Below are 24,755 nucleotides of genomic sequence, written 5' to 3'. Positions count from 1 at the left end.
AAACATATCTACGCGTAGATCATGATGTTCTGTTAGAATCGCTGAAAACTGTTTTCCAAAATTCGCAGCGGGTAGTGTACAGCATCGATTTCTGTGGAACCCAGTAGCTGTCAAAACTTTCACATTTTTACGAATAACTCGGAAATCGTAAATTTTTTAGGTAAAACGTTTGACACAAACTTAACTTCAATTTTGACGACAAATCTGAAAATGAATGAAAAAAGGGGCGGTATATTGGAAAGTAATTTTAAAATGTGGATCTTTTAAACATGAAAAACTTTCGTAGGACGTATTTTCTTGTAAAGTTCATATTTACTGAGATATCGCACTTTGACGCACTAATGAGCAACCCTGTATATTATGAGTGGAAATAATTGAAAATATTTCTCGGCACTGAATTTTAGTTTATCCCTTCAACTAATTCTGAACGGACCTTTTGTATTTCCAGTGGGATTTAGAATAAAAGTGTAAATTTTCATTTTCAAGTATTGCATGAGCTCTGTGAAACTGTTGCTGAAACTAATTAAAATGCGGTGCTCGCATTTCAGCTTACTTTCAATTGAACCTATTTTTGTGAACTGATGTATGTTTTCCCTAGTTTATCGGATGATCTGATTGTAATGGCATGGTAATTATAAAGTCCGAGTTGTTCAATTTGGCTTATATTGGAAAGTGGAAGACAATGGGAAAAGTTTCATGCTCGGATTAATATTGCATAAATAACTCTAATGGAAATCCGTTGATCAATTTATAATATTTATATTAATTATTGCACGCATACACACCAAAGGACATACAATTTTATACAATTACCGTGATGAATGCTTTTCTAGGAACGAGGTATCGCTCATGCATCAAGGATAATTACTATTGATATTTGATGTTGTGACTTTGTTTGAAAGAGTAGGTAAGTTTTCGCGTAATAAGTAACGCAGGAAAGTGTTCACTGACACTGGAGTGGAGAATTCGAAATCTAATATTGACTGAGCGTCTCAAACAAACCCAATAAAATTTTGCTTCTCTGGGGACTTAGTGATGGTGGGAATCATTCTTTTGTAATTATTGACTAATTACATCGTAACATTTTTTAAATCTAAACTATTAAACAATATTTCTTTTTTATGGAAGCACAATTTTTCAGTCACCATTTTCGCTTGAAACAATGAAATGAAACAGTTATGAAGCAAAATTTATAAACAGTATTATCATTATTATATATCAACTTCTATTATTTCTTACGTGATTAAGAAAAAATGAGCATCATTTTAGAACTTTAAAGAATGAGAAATCGACAGATTATTTTTTTCCAATAATAAAAGTATTAATATACTGTAATTATATATATATGTAATTATAAAATATATATGTTAGTCGAATATTTCTACAGAGTAAATATTTACCAACGAATAAAAATCGAGAAAATATAATTTTAGCCACACTTTCAATTCTTCGCTACAAGTGACAATAATTGTTACTTTGCGGTCTCATGTTTACTGACCTTTATAATTTAATTAGTTTTTACACTTACCGCTTTAATTTTTATTTCGTTTAATTTGCACACTGTATAAACAACAAATGCAGTAGTGGCTATATTTCTTTGCTCGTTTACAATTGATGGCATTTAGAATTGTTCCTTTTGAGAATACTTTTCAGATAATTATATTACTTTCAATAACAACTTCATTGGCAAATTTAGTGCCGTTGCCCGAAAATTTAATTTAATTCATAAAAGCAGTGCTTTATGGTTGTGGATTTAAGGCATAAACAGGATTTTTTTTATCGATATATTTGCATGTTTATTAATTTCGCAAGCATACCAATATTTTCAAATTGGGTAATAATATATAACAAATATTGACTAAAATTGAACTGAAACTTGCTAAATTTGTAATATTTGAAAAAAGCTAAACATGAAATCGATCAAGTTCGAAAGATTAGTAGATATTGCAATGTCCCATTTATATGTGTTTCTGATCCTCATAATAGATCAGAATTTTGCCGCAATGCAAATGCAGAAAAATGAAATTTAATTGCCTTTGACGTGTTTCTCTTATCCATAAAATTCGTATTCCGTTGATTAGGTCGAAAGCGGTGGAGCAAAATATTACATACATACTACTACTACTACAAGTGGGTATTTTTCTATTTCATTGCAAGTGTACACACCCATAATATACGATTATGAAGCGAAGATCCGCATTTCACGGGTAGGATAATAAATTCTCCTCAGAATAATAGATTTCCATCAGCAACGTAAAATTATTTCCTCGAAATATTACGAATTACACAGATATCAAATCAAATAAAAGCATCACTGAGAAATTCCAATAACCGTAGGCATTTCATAGCAACGATTAGTTACCATCATTTGTTATCGCATTTCTTTGTGGTTGAAAATAGAGCAAAATAAGTTCATTTCCTGAATGAGAGAATAAGGGTGAAAGTTTGGAAATTGATGAATCGGGCATAGAATAAATTTAACTAAGTTGAAATGTGGCACTGCAGAGAATAAATTTGTTTGTAAGCTTGAGGGGTGTTGAATCAGAAGGAGGTTTTAATAATGCTCCGCTGATACCTGCCTGTACATTTTTTTCAGTTTGCTTGGATAAGCTCTAATAAACACCTTTCTCAATGGCTTTTTACAAACACAGTGACGCTTTTGTACTGTTTCTCTAAAAAAAAGTTTAAACTGTGTGGAGAAAATACTCTGTTTAGTTTTTCACTTGTATCGCTCCACCCTGAGATGATCCAAGAAGATCCTTTCCGTATCATCTTGGAACTGTTTGCTTGGCTATGATGAAAATGATGAAAATAGTTTCAACAGATCATTGGTAGCTTTTTTGTGGGAGGGATCCACCCTGGATACTTTCCTTTCAGTTTGCTTTGTTGAAGTTTCTCCTCGATCCGGAGAAAAACGTTTATAGCCGGACACTCATTTCAATTTCGATCAACATAGAGCAATGTTGGATATGTGGGAAGTCATTCAGCTATAGAATCAGTACAAATTTTACTAGAAAATATTCAACATTAATAGTGGAATTTGTTAAATAGAAGTTAGAAGAGTTTTGCTCTGTAGAAGAGCAAAAGGGACAACTGACTCAAAATTATCCTGATGCTATTCTTGCTATTGGTTTTAGATATAATAAGAAAAGTAAGCATTTAGAACAATCGGTACGGAAATAAGTAACTGCCAAAAGGATGCGGGGTTCAAAAGTTTTCATAGAATTTGAAACAAAATTAATTAGCCTCCGCGTAAATTAATACACCAGGTTTCCATTAGGTGCTACTTGTATAATTTAATGTAGTTGATAATTCTATTTTTACGGGTTATGTGCTCATTTTTCTGATAAAAAAATCAAATATACTAATGTGTGCCATTAAATCAATTCTTTAACTATGAATTAAAGAGCGCATAAAAGAACATCCAATTCATCTCCGTTGGCCGTTCACGATTATGTTGCATTAAAATAATTATGCCGTTACAAGTGGTCCTTAGTATGAAGAAACTAATTTTTGATTTCCAGAAATCGCCCGCAACAGGATACATAAATCGTCATTTACAATTTAGGTTTTACACTTATAAATCATATTGATTTATTTTCAATCTTCATACTAGAACTGGACTTTTTAAATTGATACGTAAAAAAGTAATTTTCTGTTATCTGGAATACCAAGTCAGGATTATTGATTGGCTCTTTACAGCTTGACTAGATTAAAAAAGCTTGGAAAACTGAAACTCGGAGGGTTCTGTGTATACAGTTTCGCAACTAATCAACTTTATAGGTGTTTCACACTTCAGGTATTTTCTAAACGATCACGCACAGCAATATCGCTGGTGAATATTGAAAACACTTTTTTCCAGAGTTATAATAATGTTATTTTCACGGGTTTCCGTCGCAGTAGAAGCATAATAATTACAATAATACAGCAATAAATTAACTTTATCAAAATCCAATTTGGCAAATATACAATTAATGAATTTAAATGCGGAAAATTCAAAGAAGTATTTATGGCTTTATTGAATTAATGGCACATTAAAAAATGTATTGCTTCGCTATTTGTTGAATGGCGGTGGCCTGGTGTGAATTGAAAATTTATCTCTTTTTCAATTATTCAAAACTTTTGACAATGAATGGAAAATGTGCTTTATTAAGTTTTATTTCGGACTTATATGGGAAGTGTTTTGTAGGACATTTGAAGCTCTAAACTTCTCTTGATGCACGTTTATAATTCGTTGGCAGAAAGTGTTTCCAGATAATTTCACCTAGGTATTTGCCATCGCCTTTTAAGTTAATTATTTCTTGTGAAAGCTCAATGCATATACTTCGTATACTTTTAGTAACATAATATGTCCTATGCGTATATATAACGAGAACCAATATTGTACACTCACGCTACTCAGTATATTCTTCTTCTTATAGCACGTTGGCAAATATACGTGTGTATTTTCCTAAAGTTTGTTCGCCGTAATGTAGTGTCTGTTGTTTTCTTACGATTTATAGAGACCCAGTCTCCGTTTTAAAAGTATATGCCGAAATTTATGTCGAAGTAAAGTTCGGTAGAAACAAAATGCTCTTTCTTTTATTCCGCAAGTCTGCTAGATAATACACATATTTTTTAAAATTGTATTACGTGACCTACACGTTACTATTACTAGCGAATATTTACTCAACACATGCAATTTCTATTTTCGGAAAGTAAATTACCATATATTTCGGAAATATGCTAATGAAAGGGAGACTCCTAAGTTGTTGGCACCGGCTAAAATGGAATATACCAGATATTAATGCATTTTGATACCGCCATTATGTCGTTATTATATTCATGACCTCATCTCGTGCAAGTTCAGGCTTAAAAATATTTAACTTGACCTTAGCCAGAACGTTTTAGTTTAATGTTGCAATTCTATAATGACGTTAAGAAACAACGTTAGTATTTGGGCGGTTAGTTAATGTGTAAGTCGAAATATGGGATTAGGTTACAAAGAACTTTGAGGCAGTTAGATGGGTGCGAATTAATTCTCACTTGATTGGAAGCTATAGCTGGCGGCGGTTAATATGTGCTAATGTGCAATTTAAGTTCGCACGGAATGCAAAAACATTGTACGTTCTCTCAAACAGCTAATACATTTTTCTTATTGGATAATTATGAATGGATAATTGCTATACATTATTTGGATAGCTTGAAGGGCAAAGTGAGGTTGAAGGGTAAGGTAAGCACTTTTCATCAAAATTAATACAATATGAAACATGTTGCTACTATTCTAGTATGGAGATTTAAGAAGAAAGCGACTTGAATAAAATAGATAAGATTTCAGATTTTATAGCAAAGTTCTGTATGATGATAAGTACTTAAATTATTGCAAATCTGCAGAACCTATAGATTATTATAATATTGTTTATTGCTATCCTTTCCTAGTAATTGTGAAAGTTTTATGAAATATGTCTCGTCTTCCACTGTGTTTACTTCACTGCTTCTTGAGCTTGATTGTCTTTGTCGCGTTTTTCGAAATTTCGATTGCAATAACAAGAGCAAAAATCACAAAGAAGATTATCAGATATATTCACCTGATTAAGACCATCGCAGAGATTTCAAGTACATTATTTACATTTATTGATTTTGGCATATTTTGTCTAAAGAAAAGCTTCACGAAACGCACTATATGGAGAAATATAGCAAAATGCATTGAACAATGCTTACATTGGGGCAGAAAGGGACAAGTTTTTTTTAAAGAAAATGTGCTCCTGTGGTTAAATAAATTTTGCCAATGTGAAAAAAATCGCCTGTTAATAGTAGCCACTTTTGCTACAAAATTCGGAGTTAATAAAATGTCCCAGCGTCTTCGAACGAAGAGTGTTGGAATGGAATACGTGCTTATTCATTCGCTAAAAACGATCACAATTTTAAAATTTTTGAATTTATTTTCTTCGGAAAGTATTAATAGAAACGTTTTTTTATAGCTGAATTGGGACACCATAAGTTGAAATCTCATTGCCAGAAGACACCTCTAATTCGACCAATCTTGCGGTAAGGAAAGAACAATTATTAATGCTAAAAACATTTAATGTGCATTCGTGATGTAGGAAAACCTCCAAGGCTTTGCGGAATTTTGACTAGTAGCGGAAGCAAACTTGTGCGTTCCACATCGGTTGTACATGTAAAACAGTATGAAATGAAAGAAGCAGCATTCACGTAACTTTCAAAATATTAACATATTTTAAAAAGACGTAATTTAATTATTTTTAATTTTCAGCAAAATTTATGTAGGTAAATTCGTTTGCTGTTGGGTCTTTGTCACATTTCAAACTCATAGTTGTGAAAATATATTCCGTGTTCACGTACGTATACGTGTGAAACTGGGTGCCGTAAATTAACGTTGCCTTAAAAACCGCGGTTGTAACATTTGAATGAACGATTGCAACGAAAACGTTTTTACTAAATTGCTTTAATTTATTTTGTAAGTTAGATTTTTTTCTTCCAAAACCAAGAAAAACCATCTATATTTTCCAATTAATTAGATGAAACAGAAATCTTATGATACTGTTATTACGTAACATGGAACTTTCTTTATACCACATAATATGCGGAATTCGAAATTAGTCCATGGCGGTCACTTGGGTGCTTCCAGTGAAAATATTTTTTAGTTGCCTAAGTTGGAGCCCACATATTATTGGTGTTCTAATGTGTTTTATATGAATCTATAAGAAAATCAATCGTAACCCAACATTATGCAAGTGTAAACCGATTTAGTAGATAGTAACCGTAATGCATTCACGAAATGATTTCTAATACTGTTTTGAATATTACTTACAAAGTGCTGTAGTGTTTTACTTTTGAAATTATGCCAGCACTACCTAAGTGTTGTTTTTTTATTGATATTTGGTATTTGCATAATCTGTATATATTTTAATATTTTAAATAATAAAATTAATGTCTATTGTTCTATCCGATTTTCTAAATACGTCCCATATATTTTTATAGATATCCATACCGCTACAGAGCATAACATAAACTTCGCAATATGTACTTCAAATTTGTGTGCATAGACATTTTATTTCAGAATGAAAGCATCAAGTTGCTGTGAAATTAACGTTCAAATGCCTCTTATATTCGATAATTTTGTTTTTTCTAGTACAATGTAATTTTGTCGACAATGCAAAAATAAATTGCTGTGTAAGTTACCAAGAACCGGAATCATTTGCTTTTCATTAAACTATCCGCAAAAATCGATTTCATAACCTTCGCAGTTAAATTGAAAAGTGCTTTCTTCTTCGAGAGTCACTTAGCCTGAATTAGAGGAACTAAGGAATTTAATATTCGACTTCTTTCGGAAGATTTACATAATTAGTCTGCAAAAGAAAATAAATTAATTAATGGAAATCGTTTTTAAACTTTTTATAAAAGTTTTAGTTAGTAAGTAAAATGAATAACTGATATTGACAGAAAGTAGGTACCTATTGATATGAAGTGATTTTTTGAGAATACCATTGTAAAGAAAATATATCTATTCGCAGCCATGCTTGCGCGATTATTATTCTATATACTGACTCAGCTTGATGCATGAAAAAAACAGTAACTGGACTGAAAATTGTTTGTAATAACGTATTTTACTTTTCATAAATTCGTAAAAAAACTTGTAAATTTTGTATGTAAGCGTTCAAAAAAAATTCGCGGAAGTGTAGCACGTTTATCTGGAAACTTTGGAGTCAGACGTCAAATTTTCAATTAAAATAAAATGTATTGTTCTTGTACAATTTGCTTATTCATTCATTTAGTAAATGACAATTTTTTAAACTTAAAAATTAGTTTGATGATTTGAGGCTTGTTAATTACTTGGGAGCATTGTTGGTTCAAGATCATTTATTTATATTATAAGAACGCTTCCGCTTCAAAAAACAATATTATAAAATCCGCGAATTGTAATTTCTGGTCGACTTTTACGTTTTCGGCACTGTTCAAGTGGCGGATGATTTATTAGCTACGCTTCTAATTCTCACGCGGCTAATTTTTTAGATGGCAGAAGTGAGTTTGTGCATGTGAGCTCTATGCAAGCGGAAAATGAAGCTCGAATAATGAGCTCTTTGGAAACGCCATTATTGCTGGTATAGTTTTACGACGGTAAATCCATTAGCGGTTATTAATTCAAGCACCTCTAGGAAAATCGGAAATCTAAATATTCTCCATAATCTTTAATGAATTTAATTACCAAGCGTATTACTCATAGTTGGTTCTTTCTTACAGCCCGGTTGGATGTTGCTATAACTCAATTGAAATTATTTATGAACCAGAAATTATTCTAGTAAATTCAGAGAATCAAATCTAATTTAATAGAGTCAACTTCAGCGTCTGGCTTTCACTTAGCTAATTATTTCGCTTTTTCCAGGGGCTAGTTTTTCCAACGTAATGGATTTTCTTAGTTGAAAAAAATCCATCCTTAGCTATAAAGCGACTTTGTTATAAAGTGTGGAACAATCTAATTAATAAATGATTCGATAGAAATTAGTAACGACGAACATCGAGTAATACTTGCAGTAATTTAATAGACAATCGGCATCAATTCACACGACAAAACATATGACCTTTAGATTGTATATGTGTGTATTGTGTACTTGTCCTAACGTACAATTTCTTCGACGTTCTTCAGTCCCGGTTTTAACTATTGTTTGTGGTTCGTACGTACCCTACCTAGATGCGTCAATAAGTCTTGGTTGCAAGTAAAAGCCGGAATTTCCGTTCTGAAGAAAAGCTTCTTCTACATGGTTGAATTGAATATATCTTTTTTGCACAGAATGGTTCGTTATTTTTGTTGAATTTTATTGTTTCTTTGATTTTACTTTTTTTTATTGAAATAGCAGACACTTTTTTGCAAGTAGTAGGTAGATATGAAGCCATGTTCAGAAACTGGTGCTTGTATTTCTTAGCAGTAGGCCCTATGCTAGATTATAGTTGCAAAATATATCGAATATATCATAATTCCAATTATTCTACTAGTTTCGAATAGCCGAAGCACGGTACAGTTTTGTTAGATATTTGAAACTTATTATATATTTAAGTACTATTTAGTACAAAAGTTGCAGTTCTGATTACTACATTCAACACTATTCAGCTACCTATTTACTTGAAGAAGTTGCCTCTTAACATAGATTTGGGCCGAAATGCTGTTTTTACCGAAATTTCATTATTATGCCATAGTATTGTTTGCAACCCAAAAAAATAAAATTTTATGATTTCAAATGACTCAATAAAAATAAATGCAACTTTCCCACAGAGAACCTTGCGCATTAGAGAACTCGAGAATATTCTAGTGTTCGTCCAGTTTCGTAATCAAAATGTCACAATTTTATATAACATACTAACAAAATATTTCTCTTAATATACATTTAATTTTATTGGGAGAAAATCTCAATTTCTTCTAATATTATTTTCGCTGATGACGTGGTCAAGCCAATTCCTGCAGCTGTTTATCGTAACGAAAAATAACCCGCAGTCGTAACCAGCAATAATGAAATGGAGACAATGAAACTCTCTAACATTTCCAAGTTTCTTTCTTTCCTTAGCTACGGAATTTAGTCCGCACTCTGCTTTCAGTGGTCATAAAATCTCTCCACTGCATTCTGTACTCTCGATTTTGATATTGGATAGCAATTTAGAAATTCAGCACAACAGTATGTCAGATTGGTATGTTAATTGCCTTTCGAATGATACGCGTTACGTTAAACTGAAATCGGAATTCTACAAATTAAGTTTTTTGAGTAAATTTCAATGTAAATCACTTAATGTCTTCACGACACGTTAAAATATGTATTGTAAATAGTTACTGTAAATATGCATCATCCATGAAGCTCACTGATTCAGATTCAAATTATAGATGAACATTGTAATTTTATGTAACACCTATGTTCGAAAATTGTTTTAGTGGGTCCGCTGTTGTGCGAGTTTAAATGCACTTTGAATAAACAATACAACGTTGGCACTTTTCAACCCATATGGGAATTTCCTGCTTATAAATCGAACTTTAACCATTCGACATGTCTAAAAATGTATTTTCTGTGTAAGCCGTTTTAAATCAATAATAGCGTTTGCATCTGTTCCAGTAGATATTTTAAAGTCATAGGTGAATAAGGCGCGCAAAATCTTTTGAAGTAGTTGGAAACAAGGATGAACCACATCTGCATGTTTGAGATATTTCCAATCATTTTACACACATTTGGTAATATTTCAACATTGTACGGTTAACATAGAGGATATAATTTTTGCAAAAGTGAGAAAGTTATGTAGTGGAGAATTTTATATTGTGATAGTATGTGATGGATCTACGCATGCATTGTGATAACGATATCTGAGAGGACTGTAAAATAACAAGTTATAAACAATGGAAACTTTTTCACCTTAAAATATTTGGATATTGGTTTCAACGTTATTTACTTCTGTTGCCAATTAAAGAAGAACATTTTCTGTATATTGCGTTTCGAGGAAGTTTGCATATCAAGGACTATAAATGAAATTAACTCGTTCTCAGGTATATGTTTACAATAACACACTAATTTATGATATGGATATAATGTGATTGATATCTTTCCGCCTATCGATATTTTCCAATTCCTCTTGCTTCTTTGCATTCAAGCGCCATCAATATTTCATATCTTGATATTATTTTGGCTGACGATGCAATCTAATAATCTCGCCATCTATAAGAAAAAGCTGGTAGAATCTCTAAAAATTCATAACTGCATTTCATAGCCATATATAGCATGAAAAGTGATTTTCATTGGTGCAATCGGAATTGACGTTCGGTTCCTCGAAGTTTGTTCCATTGCAAGGCATTTTATTTTAAGTGTTTAATAAAATAAATAGAAATAAAAGTAAAGTGAATATAAAAATCCTTCAGTACCTATATTTCGGTTAGCAAATTTCTAGCACTAAAAGTCAAAAATAAATGAAGGTAAAAGTTGGTCTCTGAGTGAAGATGAGTATAGTTTTATAACTGCTTTATAAAGTGTTTTGGTAAAAAGTTTTTAGTAAAAAAACGTAAAAACACGTAACTTAAGTGAAATTACTATTCAACTTTTTGTGACAACCCCATCATCTCCATATACATCAGTTTTGTTTTCGAAATTGCAATCTAGAAGTTTTGAAGACGTCTCGAAAAACTGAACTACGGTGTTATGAACAATCAGATCGGTTGATTCCGTTGCTACAATTCAGGTCTACTGTAGCAAAACGAGCAATAAAAATGAACACCATGATGTTTAAGCTACATAAGAGTTATTTAAGAAGCTACAATGTTAGCACCAGTAGAAAATTTTTCAACTGCAGTTTTTGAACATGTGTGTTATAAACAGACATTTTGAAAATTTATTTAGCAATAAGACGTTGTTAATAAGCAACTTCATCCTATTCAAAGGCAACTTTCGCATGTTGCTGTATGCATTTCCTTTCTATCCCGATATTTTAATATCTTGTTTGGCTTTGGAATGTTTTCGTCTCACTGTTTCTGTATTTTACTTAATTTTCCATTAAATATTTAACCTTGAAAACCTCTATGATGAAGAGGAAAACTAATGATGCCCGAATACCAAACTGTTACGCCAGAAAGTTTTTTTTTTATTGTATCGAATATTATCTACTTTATCATTCCTCTGCAGAATATGGATTTTTCCCAGCTGTTATGTGGTGAGCTATTCCAGAAATCCGACGAATCAACAGGGTATTCGGTTTTTCATGTTTAGTTCAATTTCGTTCCGGCGTAACAACAAAACTGTATTTCAATACTCACAGTTGCTATTCACACCCATCATAACAGCGGCAAAAACACACAATCAAATACAAAGCCTCTAATTACGAAGTAATGAAAAATGCATTAGTATTTATAAGTGCAACAGGAAAATTTAATATTCATCCAGCAGACCTATAACTGGCTTTTGGGACAATAAAACACACATTTCATTGGAGGCATATTTAGCTGCAGTGAGAACATTTCAGTTGTATCCTCTTAACAGCCTTATTTCGATTAGACCGTTTTAAAGAATTATTTAAAAAAATATTTTCCAGTCCAGTAAATATTCTGATATATTTTTTTATTAATTAACACCCAGGCATATGCTCTGGAGTACATAAAACTAAATAGAGATACTTTTCCGTGAATGAGCCAGAAGCAGTAAAAATTTACTACTACGGTTTGAGGTCATAGTGAAAATGGGCCTTTTACGGCAAAATCGATGATCTGATTACAAAGTACCGACATATCCATGCTATTAGATCGGAACGTGTATCTTGCGACTAGGGAAATTTCGAAACTGAATTACCTAATTAAAATTGGTGCTTCACATTACGTCTACACCCTTTTGAAATGCATGCCAAAAGTATCCATTTAAACGTAACGAAAAGCGAATTTCGATGGATAGAAAGTTTGGCAACGAATTATGGCTGTTATTATACTTAATACAGTTAGTACATAATCTTGTTAGGCGTTTCTGAGAATTATTAATATACAGGGTGATGCACAACCTTATGGACACAGAGCAGGGGTTTGTAGAGGACCTCAAAACAAATCAAATTTCCATTTAATTTTTTTTCTCAAGCCCATTGTTAACGAGATACGGGTCGAGATCGAGGTCCTCTACACGCCCCTGATCTGCGTCTATAAGGTTGCAAATCACCATGCATAACGGCGAATCCAGAATATTTATTTGATACAAATGACCCATGGTTTCAATGGTACCAATTTGATCCCGTGCACCAAATGCCTATTGTTCCTGTATAATAAACTTTGGAATTCTCAAGGAATTTAACTTGAATGGAAGTAGCGAATTTATCTGGTTCGTGTATATGAGTTGTTTCCTTTCGAAGTTCATAATATTTTCAGGTTCTTTTCAAAAGGCTGTGTGCGAATCGGTTCTTATATTGCCGTTATTGTGTTATCGTTTATTTTGATTGCACAGCGTAAAGTTGTTTTTAGTGATGCGGCTCGATTTGCTTTTGATGTCATCAGTAATTTATACAATATGTACATTTAAAGTGACGCCATTTGCAGCAATTTGTATATTATTCATATCTATTTTTCCCAAAACATCTTAATCCATTGATAGAAGGGATCTATGTGTATGAGCATAATAACATGTGGCAGAGGTGCAATGGTACTTTTCCACCGTTAATAAATAATACTAGGCGTTATTTCGCAATAAAAACGCCAGTGAAACTCACAAGAAAACTATCGGTATTTGATTGTAGGCCTAAAAATGTATACATTATCTTTATAGTCTCTACGACAGGAACTTTAATTGACCAAATAATCTTGATAATGTTGGATATATACGGGGTAAGTTTTTTTCGATGACGGTAGAGGGATGTTCGAAACTACGGCAGATACGAAGAACATTAAATGCACAAATAGGAGACGTTTTAAAGGCTCTACTCGAAACCAATTTGATATTTTTAAAATTTGACGGTATCAAGAGATATTTGAAAAAAACTAATTTATGACAGATTTTAAAATAATTCCTAATGCCTTCTACTTCACTCTAACTCTTTCAATTTCGTTGACTGAAGTTAATCTGTGGAAAAAAGTACAAGGCATGCAGCATTGCTTATAATACATTATAATTAATAATTAAATTAACTAATATATTTATACATCATAAGTATACTGATGATAACAAAAATAATAATTATAAGTATAATAATGTAACTTCCTAATATATTTCCTCGGTTGCGGTAAACGCAATTTTACATTTGCATGTAAACTCTCCGCGTACTTTTTTATTTTCTGGTTTTTACAATCCTAAATATCTGTTCCCTAAAACCGTGCTTATAATAAGCTATTTAAATTTCTAACTACGTCATTTTTTAATGCTTTGATTACGTTGACAAATTCCGGTCATACTCATATAAACAAAGAGCAATTACTAAATCGTTAAAAACAAAATAGAACCCACTTAGACCAAACTGACTGGTCTAAGAAATATAATAGAAAGCAGAGAAGAGAAAACCAAACTAGTTGGGCGCACAATTTCATTTTAATCGTCAGGTCCAGTGGCGAATCCAGGATCTTGATCTTGGGCGAAGGGGGGCTGAGGTCATAAAAAAGTTACATCGTTGTATCGACGTATCGTCACCTCCTAGTTCTCCTGGATGGATTTAACGTGTTTTTCAAATATTTGGTTTGTAAATTTATAGAATTATAAAATGTTGGGTCAAAAGGGACTTCTGCATTTGCTTCTGCTCACTAGTTAAAAGTTCCGATTGATTAGGTCAGGTGATCGTTTTGGCCTATTTTTGCTCCGCCTCTTCGAATTGATCTGTATTCGATCGTTTAAATGTAATATTGGGCTGAAATGAGGCGGATCCTTTTTATGGGCATGAATCATTTGGGACAACTTCTAAACAAACACAAATCGGAACCAGCAACCACCAAAAATTTGTGTAGCGATTTGATTTTATTTATCGAGACATTTGAGGCCAAAGATGTTGAAAGTTTTCCAAGGTTTTGACTCAAAATGGATGTTTAAGCTCAACTGGAGTCTGTTTTTACAAAATCCTGATTGTTTTAAATTTAACTTTTTCCTTTCTGTCCAACTTGTTTTGGGTGTTAGAAGATCTCAATAGCTTCCGTCGTAACCTCCCAATTCTCAATGGCGCTACATCAAATTTTTCTGTGTATCTCAATCTGTAGCTTTTCCTGTGTTACGCAATCTTAGTATTTACACTCGGCGAGATTGTACAAATGTAGTCTGAACCGCAACTGCTTGGAATTATAATGATGCTAGAGAATCCCTTTTCAAACAACAGAAAGCAATGCTGTAAATTACCACTTATATCCAGCCCCAATATTTATTCCTTTTCTTTCGGAGTTGTAGTTGCTCTATGTAACATATTCCTTATTTGTAAATGTAATTTTGTTCTCAAAAATTAATTTCTTTAGGATCTTGAGTAATTTGTGAAAATGTCTTCTGTTGCAGTTCACTTACTAAAACAAATATTTTGATATACGGGTCAGATAAACAGAGTTTTTTTGTTACCAAAGGACGGACATATACAAGGTGTTTCATGAGGAAGGGGAATTATTTTAACCACGTATGCTACGTCCGAAAATAACCCTAGTTTCTAAATAAACGATATCTCAAAGATGCTTCGTTACGGATTTACAGGCTGTTGAAATTTAATTTTAAAAGAACAATGATTAATTTCTTTAAAATGCATAGAACTATTTTAACCAAATTTTCCACGGATCAATAGCTAGAGAAGATGCATCTTATGCAATAAAATAATCTTGTTGAATTTTGTCAGTGGCGCGCTACCAAAATTGACAAGAAAAACATTGTATGCACTGTATTTTTTATTATTACAAACACTTCAAATTCTTTGTTTTATAGCAAATAAATAAATATCTTAAATTTTTTTAGTTCGAAAAGCAGTTGGGATTCTAGATGAGATTTGTGGTAGATGGGCCAAATTGGACAAGTTTAAGTGGGAGCCACCGTTTGTATTGGAGTAATAAAATTGGCAAAATTTTACAAAAATGTTAAACCATTGCGTCTTCCCTAGCTATTGATTCCTGGAAAATTTTGTTAAAATATCTCCATGCGTTTTGACAAAAGTCATCCTTTTACATTTTTTAAATTAAAGTTTAACACCCTCTAAATCCGTCATCATTTATAAAGCATTTATAATAATAAATCATTTATAAAGCAAACTGAGGTTATTTTCAGACCTAGAATACGTGGTTAAAATAATGCCCCTTCCTCATCAAATACCTTTACGATTCTTTACTTTAACAGTCCAAACTTTGTTGTTATTAAAATGACTAAAAGAATTGAAGTTAATTTTGCAACTTTTCACTTTTAGGGCCCATCATTCACCCAACGACCCGCTGTAAAAGTTCTATCTGAGGGACTAACATTAATTTGTCCTTTCTTTGGTATGTCCTGTTGTTTTATAGATATTCTCTGAACGTTAAATCGTGAATCTCGTAACAAAATGAATTTTTTTGCCTATTTAAATAGAATTGAGGCAACAGTTAGTTTTTCGATTAGCGACAATACCTGATAATGTCGTGAGAAATTATACATTCAGTAATGAAGTTAATTCGGTTAAATGGCGTGCGTTAGCTACTAATCTCTTAAACAGTGAATAAAGCACCTCCCTTTTCAAGCTATGTCGAAACAGCAATAAACTCATAAGTAAACATTTCATTTGATAACACATTATTGAAGTTTTCATAATCATAGCTGATTATATGAAAAATGTTATGCTGCGATAGTAAGTACTATATTACAGCAAGTGTTATATTGGAAACAGGCAACGCACGTCATATTTGCGACGTAAATTACTGACAAAAATCTTTAGTTTATATCTTTTTGGGCAATCTGTTACGATTTACAGTGTCATTCGCGAGCACCATGCTAATTTATGGTTGGCTATTGGAACCATGTATCATCAATCAATCAAGTTGATTCACATTATGATATAACTGGCTATTTGAAAAGTAACCGTAATTCAATTAGGTAAAATAAAAAAGCAAATGGCATGGCGCAGCTCAAAGCTGGATCTTTGCCAGCTGTTTTTATTTTTTAAATTGTTTACCTTGGCGTTGCAGGATCGATTTATCGAAATTTTAGTGCGGCGATTTTCTCCAGTACCTACCTATCTACACGAGACATCTTAATAAATACAGTATATTCCACTTCTGAATTGGCCCATAACACCGTCGTTTGTATATTTTAAAGGGAATGGCATCATAAAACGTTTCATAGCGTAGAAAGCGCAAAAACAAGATGCTCGTTTCAGTGTGCAGGTTGTTCACTATCTTCCAACATTCGGCAATGCATACAGTTACTTTTTAAAATTAATTAATTGAGAATTTATTGTTTCGATTAGGGTGTAACAGGAACGTATATGAACGAATACGAAAATCAGGACATTTTGTGATAGACGAATATATGACTGAAACTCCAGCAAATTCTAGATATTTTATATGTTAGATTGATAATATTTTGAACAATCCGTAAATTCAATACATTTTTTGATGGGCAAGTAGGCAAATATATTTTCTTCTGTTTTGCATTACACATTCCCTAACTTTTACTTTCACTTAAGTGGATGTATAATAATCCTGCCAGGTGCATACCTCAGATATCTAATCAATATTTGTATTGGAGACGGATATACAACTGTTCTATACATATCTGAGGGAATTGTGTGCTGTCTGGGAGAATTACTCCAAGGACTATCGACAATGCAATTTCAATTGGTGCGTCGTCTCTGTTAATTGGCTATTTCATCTGTCTTGTCTACATTTACACGCTTTGAATTGCTGCAGACATTGTACTATTGTCTTAACATGGTTACATACTGTTTAGGATATTGTAATAGTATTATATTATGTGTGTTCTAATTAAACAAACAATTACATGATGTATAAGTAAAATGGCTGCATCAAATTAAGGGTCCCTGCATTGATAACTATTAAGTAAACTTATGAATTTTCGGGCATTGAACTGAAAAACATTTTTTAATGGAAATTTCTTTATAATAAAATTCTATTTGTTTCAACTCTCAATAGCAAAATGGGACGAAGTTGGTCGAACGAAAGTTCATGTTCAAGGGTTATCCAAATAGTTCAATTCACATAAATTAAAAAGTACACAGACTTTTTTTTCCAACTCCTTTTAAGATTTCTTTGAATCCATATAAGTATAAATTGATTTTAGTTTTCCGATTATTGCAATTTTTTGCTGCTACTATGTATATTTTGTCGCAACTCTTTAAAAAATAGATTGGGCGGGTAAAAGAGACAATAAGCAAAAACATTACGTTCTATAGATTTGAGCAATCATTTGTCATAACTAAGGACGCAGACTCTAATTAGTAGATATTTATTCACGTATGTATTCAATGCACGTATGTAGTAAATTAGTTTTTGTCATAGATCATCGCAAAAGTCCTAATAATAATTTATGAAAATTCAATATTCTATGCCTTATTTTCATGTCATGTATTAATTTTCCTATAAATTCTGAACACTTTTTGCTGGCTCCGCTCTCGACGACGTAATAAAACATATTGAATATTAATAAGACTAATTTAACTTACTAATTACTTTAAAACCAATTCGATGTGTTACAGTTACCTCAGTTACTTCCATCTATTTAGTCGTCGTAAGTCGATCGAATATTTCTTTATTCGACATGTTGAGCTGTCTAAAAATTCAGCTCAAAATTTTCACTGTTATTTCGTCTATTCACCACCAAAAGAAAAGTGTGTTATTCATTATGCGATGAGTTTTCACATGGTGTTATGAAGCATGTGAAATGGAGCTAAAAAATAAAATGTATAAACTCTGCTTTATCTATTTTAGCTGCTAAACTTTTTAACTGCTATTTGAGCGAATGCCTGCATTCGCTCATATTAGAAGCAAGTAACCAATGAAAACCTATTCACCACATTAGTAGCTCTATTGTTGACCACTATATGGATTCGTGCGGGGAGTTAATGGTTGATATTTTAGATATTCTCCCGGGCATATAATTTACGGAGCGGCTTTTGGGACTCGAAATAAGAAACGCTTGAGTTGCGGAAGTTAGTCAGTTTATTTTAACTAGAGAACGGGGACGCAACTAGGAATCGATGAAAATGTAATATGTACAAACTTAAAGTTTTTTTGCTGTTTTATTAAGTGCTCCATCAACTAGGGACATGGCATTGTTTTGTACTCAGCAGCTCTCGAAATATTTTATTAATGTATAACAGTAAGGACGTTAAATTGTTTTTGACACTATTTGACTTTTTTTGTCACTACAAAATATTCACTAATTAATTCAAATTTCCTTTCAATCATTTCTAAATAATTAAACTAACCATTAGTTATATATATGCTTTATAACACACTGGGTAATTAACTCTGAAAACAGTGAAGTGACCACTTGCAAGATTTTCTGTCGGTTTACAAAACGGCTTTGAACTTGTAAGCATTATTTAAAGGGATAAAGGATCCTTTTCATGCGAAAGCCGCAATTTGAACCGTGCCGTATTTCTGAAGCGCATGTTTTGAAAGCGATGTTTTTGCCGGAAAAAAAAGCAGATAAAAAATTATTCTGGAAACACGAAGGGATTTGGTTCTTGACATGGGACAGACCAAAAATAAAATGTTTTACTATGCCGTGTTTCCGTCAACGACTGGATTGCAAACGTCCTTATATCTACAGTGAATGTGTTATTTTTCATTTCCCGAGATTAACATCCAATCAAATATCAAGAACCGAGGATTTTACATAAAGGGCGCGGTGGCAGCTATAAAACGCAGATCAAATAATTGAAGCAGAATTTAATATCAGCAGATCAAAGCTGAAGTCCATACAAGTACCCAACACCCAATAATTACATTTTGTCTTCAAACAAAGGCTATTGGTGTGTTTATATATTTTTTTGATTCATGTTAGGACATTAAGTAATTGTTCCATGAATACTTGCTATCAGAATATGAAATATATTTTGATGCATATGCAGGATGTTATTGCCCGGCGATAAAATTTTATAGAGGGTTTTAGGGTAAAGCGTTGTAAAACCCAGAAGATAATTTATATTAAAGTAAATTGTCAAATGTTCAATATTCAGATAAACTTGGAGGCGAATCCTGATGGATTCTACTGGCTAACGTGAAATAATTTACAATACATAAGAAAATGTGAAACCGCTAGTCTCCAAGCATAAAACTATTTAATATTTGCAATGATTTGGAATATTAAAAATTGGATGCAAATTATTCCAGTAAATTATTTCATCGTTTTTTTTAACGTTCACCGTTTTCGTATTTTCATAACGCAGCATTTTTGGACTTTAATTCATACTAATATTATTTTTTTGTAAAATGTACGGTAATACATGAGTTAATTACCAGTCACCCTACCCTGTCTTTTCATTTATTCTGCACCAAAAAAAAACATTTTTACTGAAACTTAAAGTTTGAAAAAACCGATGGTAAAATATTAATTTTCTCAATGTGAAAAAGTTGAGACCCAGCAAATAAACTCACGGAATAAGTTATTAAGGTTGGTTTCAGTTAAACGTTCCGTTTTTAAATCCGAGTAACCGTATATAAATTACATTTACTTGATAGGTACCTACTTAAAATGAGCTTGAAATTTGGGGGTTTTTGAAGTTGATAACCGAAGTTATCTTCACATCTATTGATTACTTAAATTAAACTACATATAAATCGGCAGAGTGAGTACTTGTTTACTTGCAGTGTCGTTATTTTACGAGAAGAAACGTCTTGTGATGAAATTTGGAAATCCTCATTGCATCTATAAATCTGATCAAATGTAAACATCGAATTTCGAATTAAAATATATCAGATAGCAATAAGCATTCTGATTTTTGACGTCCAAATCGACCATGAAAATCATACAAAAAGTAAACCGATCTCATCGATCACTAGTTTCCAATAGCAATATTCAATGATGAATAGCCATGATAGCGACCTGGCATGAATATATATTATGGACTCCGCCGTAAGCTAAGTGATTATCAATACACCAACTATGAATATTGGAATCGTGTGTGTCGGTCCTATATTCTAATATAAAAAATGTTAACAAGTGAATGAGTCAATCATCCTGAATCCCCTAAATGCACATTGTTCTAAACAGTAAGTAGATGTGTTTGAAGGTTCGGGTCAAAAGCCTTAGCGATATCAAGAAAAATTGTTTGTTCTTGATTATTCAAATCAAGAAAACTAAAATCTCTTGAAGATAAAAGGGCTTCTCCAATGAAGTCACTGAGTATTTTCTTCGTTGCCTTTTAAAATATTAACCCAAGGTAATAAGTACTTCCTCTATTCCTCTTCTTTTTTACTTCACCTAAAATTTTATATATTGCGTTCGTGATGAAGAGAGCAAGTTATTTTAAATTTATATGGCAACTGTTTGAGAAAACTCTCAAACCCGGAAGTATTTTTATATGAAAACAGTGTATTCTATTTTTGTTGTTTTGATTCCATAAAATCATTTGTAATTTTTTCTTACAAATTTCATTGAGCCAAGTGAAAATAGAGTATGAAAGTTTAAATTTCAATAGGTAAGTATTATTTGGTCCCGGTAACGCTCTGTTCATGTCGAATGGTCACGTCAACAGAAATTACTGTAGTTTTTCGGTCACTCAACATCTTTAATGGATACAAACGTTTCGACCAGAACGTTCTTGACAAATTGAAAACGGTATTTCAAAAGGTGAAATTTTTCACGCTCAAAAATTTCAAAATTGAAAAAAATTGTCTTATATCGTAGAAATGAGTATAAAACGTATATGACGTTTTCCATAAAAATCGTCTTCCGAATTCGCGGTGAGCACCCCGGGGTTCTACGAAATTAATTTAAATACGAGTTGAGCTTTTTCTTGAAGAATTCCGCTTTAAAACGTAAATTAATCATTTATTTGTGATGAATAGATGTATTATGAGAATAGGATTCAAAAATGGCGAACGAATTCTTCACACTGCCATTCGAACAAGCTACTTTTTTTGGTAAAAAGCCTTTGTTTGTCTGAAATTCAGTTTTTAACCAATATACAGGGTGATTTAAAATTGGCATCATGCCTTCTAAGGGGTTACTCGGGATTGCTTGGAGAGTGCGGGAAAAGAAAGGTTTGAGAAAAAAAGACCGACTGGTAGGAGATGTACACTTTACATCTGAAAAAATTAAACATATTAAATATTTATTGGTACAACCGCAACCTAGCTATCCATGAGAATGATATTTGATGACAAACAAGTCAGCCCCAGATTTAAATGATGTCAACGTTACATTTGTGGTTAGTTTTGAAAGTGTGCTCTTCAAAACTTAAAGTGTATAACACTGTCGAAAATATGTCAAGTTTAATTTGTACAGCGAGATTCTAAATCGTTCGAGTCTAGTAGATAGTAAACGAGCGGACCCAGTGTAATCTTTTTTACGGAAACATCGTAGTCAGATTTTATAAAGGCTTCTCAAAAATTGTCTTTCTTCTGTCTGCGTGGACTGTGAGAATCACCAAATGACTAGTTCTTCAGCCACAGCTGGGTCAGAGATAGTTGGAGTACGATAAAACACTTATTGGTAACCTATTTTTACACCACGATCAAATAATATCAAATAAGCTTTAACATTAAGGAAACTGTCGCCGACTAAATTAGTCAAGTTAATAGTCAGTAAAGTCAGAATAACAGGGACCTTCGTTCACTATTTGTGAAAAGTAGTCATTGCTTTTAAGTTTTCGAATAATATTTGGATATCGACAAATTCGTTTGGCCTATTTATGGAACTATTTAAGGACTGAATTTGAGTTACCAAAAACACAATTTTGTTCTTATTCACCGCTATTAAGCAAACATAATCGCTGAAAAGAAAAATTTAATGCTGAATTTTTAACCCTGCTTTCAGAGCGGAAAAGTCACATATTATTACTGAAACAAGCAACCTTTAATATGTGGTGTAGGCGTCGTTTGAGTAGTCGAAATATATTTTTGAACGAAAACTATAATGGTGCAAGCTAAAAATCACTTGAGCTTTTATTTAATTGGTTTTGTTCTAAAGAAAAATTTTGCTGTATTTGAATATTGCCTCCGCAGTTCCCTTATAATGTGCAATTACTAACCTCGAATACGAGGCGATTCGGGCGAATAGAAGAAACGTTTTAAATGCTGTTTCCTTATATTGAGCGATCCTATATTTGAAAACTAAATAAAAATTGCCCAAATACATTTATTTGCTCAATTGCTTAGTACTACTTCTTAAGGTTATCTTTACCATGCAAAATTGCTGGTCTCCTAAACAGACCCGTTGTCACATAGAATTTGCCTAAGATGCCATATTAATTCTATTTTCCAAAATGATGTTAGTGATTAAAGACATTGAACAGTTCCCAGCTAATGGCATTATATTGTTCAATATAAAGGCCATTTCACTAAGCAGTATCGATTTTACTTGCACTGAAGTAATTTCCATTAAGCTGGAAACGTGAGATTTCATGTATTTTCTATTAATATAAGTTTTTTTTTATTTCCAGAATATAATGAGGCAGAGAAACGCTCTTGCTGAAAGTTAAAAAGGTAAGCCTTGAACTAGTTATGAATAGAGTTAAGCTAATCTTTCAGCACTTTCCATGACAGCAGATAGACGACCTCTTGTAGGAAAAATTTAATAGGTGAATTGGGAACATTAGCATCGTGAGAATATTTGGAATTGAAACCTTAGACGGGAGACCTTCAATCGACAATCGTTAGCAAATTTAACTTTACAGTAACCTTTATTGTATATATCAAAAGTAGAAATCACTATGAAGAATAATGATGAAACTATTTTGGAAATCTTGCAAGGACACAAAACTCTTAAGTGGCCCAGCGCAAAGCTGGTCAAAATATTTATTGCGAGCACTAAAGAAGGTGAGTCTTTTACGTCTAGTTCAATTTGTCAGAGTAATGCATGATTATAAAATCAATCCCCCATTTTCCAATAAAGGTGCTTAAGGAAACTTTTTCCAATTGAAACATTTTTTGAAATTTTTTTTAAATATAATTATAGGCACCCCATTACTTTCTGTAGAGCAAAACTTGAGCGATTGAGCACATTTTTTGTATTCGGCTAAAGATTTTACGTAATTTATGAATCAGTTGTAAACACTTTCATGAAGTGTATTGTTCCTTAACTTATTTAATTTCGCTTGAACGTGCTTTTGCGTTTGTCTGTTTTAACCCAACGGCGATCCACTGAGAAATATATTTTGGTATGTTTATAGTTCTATGGTCTGTCTTTATTCAAACTATGAGTATGCACTAGTGATTATATTTCGTATACAATTCAAGGAGAACTTCAACTTCTTTTAAAAAGATTATGTGAACACATCATGGTTTTTGACTGATAGTTATTTGTACTGGTGGTATGGCTAAAACTAGGTCGAACTACAATATATTTTACACTTGCTGAGTTTTAACAATTGTTTGTTGGTTTATGCCCTCTTTACCTTTGTTGAAAATCAACTTGCTTGCAAATTTTAAAAGTAAAAAAAATCGAATATTTTGTTAAAAGTGTACTGCTACAATATCTAGCTCAAATTAACATCCCCTGTCGTATGTCTAATGGAACGAATTTGAGAAGCCGAGGCAGAACATCGCGCAAAAACTTCCGAAAGAAAATGTAGCACAATCACATGTTTTTCTATTAAACCACCCAAGTGGAGATTTATCTCACTACTGTAACGAAAATTACGTTTATTTACCATGCCGTTTTTATGTCAAATACATTCACTTCTAAATAGTACGTTATCAAAAAGCGAGTTTTATTTGCAGTTTTTTAAGCGCCCATTTGCACAACTGAATTATTGTTTTGAAATGCCAATCGACTGTATTGCAGAGAGATTTTAACGTTCACCTAGAAAACATTACAGTATAATTCTTGATGTGAGTGAATTTTATATAAGTGGAAATTAAATATTCTATTTTCAAAACTCCAGCGTCGAAGATTTGGATCATTGGTGTTTTGAATGTGGGCACAATAAAAACGCTTCAGATTATTTAATGGTTCAATTGGCTAAAGTGCGTTTAAAATCTCTGAATATCAGTTCATTAATGTACCTAATTAGATACTTCGTGCTAATTACAATCATAGAGGCTTAAGCCTATATGCACAGAAAGACAGATCTATCATTGTAGTGAGCCCGTTTCGGGTTAAACTCGATTTAATATTTTTAACCTTTTATAAATTTCGGGTAGCTCATGCAGAAAATAA

The 24,755-nt window shown here is 32.4% G+C and overlaps 1 protein-coding gene across 3 annotated transcripts in view; it reads left to right on the top strand.

Annotated features, from left to right (window-relative positions):
* LOC109538010 (protein qui-1) overlaps window positions 1-24,755 on the top strand; it is a 182,128-nt gene that overhangs the window by 17,235 nt on the left and 140,138 nt on the right. The window contains exons 2-4 of one of the 3 annotated variants that reach the window (XM_048667731.1): window positions 5,961-6,027; window positions 23,038-23,080; window positions 23,162-23,413. In XM_048667731.1, the coding sequence (XP_048523688.1) occupies window positions 23,308-23,413 (106 nt within the window). In that variant the 5' untranslated portion in view covers window positions 5,961-6,027; window positions 23,038-23,080; window positions 23,162-23,307. Of the gene's footprint in view, window positions 1-5,960; window positions 6,028-23,037; window positions 23,414-24,755 lie in introns of all 3 variants that reach the window. The other 2 variants (XM_019905042.2, XM_019905043.2) reach the window with 2 other exon arrangements.

Source organism: Dendroctonus ponderosae, unplaced genomic scaffold (assembly GCF_020466585.1).
Source record: "Dendroctonus ponderosae isolate FM_Combo_2020 unplaced genomic scaffold, Dpon_F_20191213v2 Dpon_F_20191213_1, whole genome shotgun sequence".
Lineage (NCBI taxonomy): Eukaryota > Metazoa > Arthropoda > Insecta > Coleoptera > Curculionidae > Dendroctonus > Dendroctonus ponderosae.
Note: the sequence above shows the minus strand (reverse complement) of the source record. Positions and strands in the feature narration are given on the sequence as shown.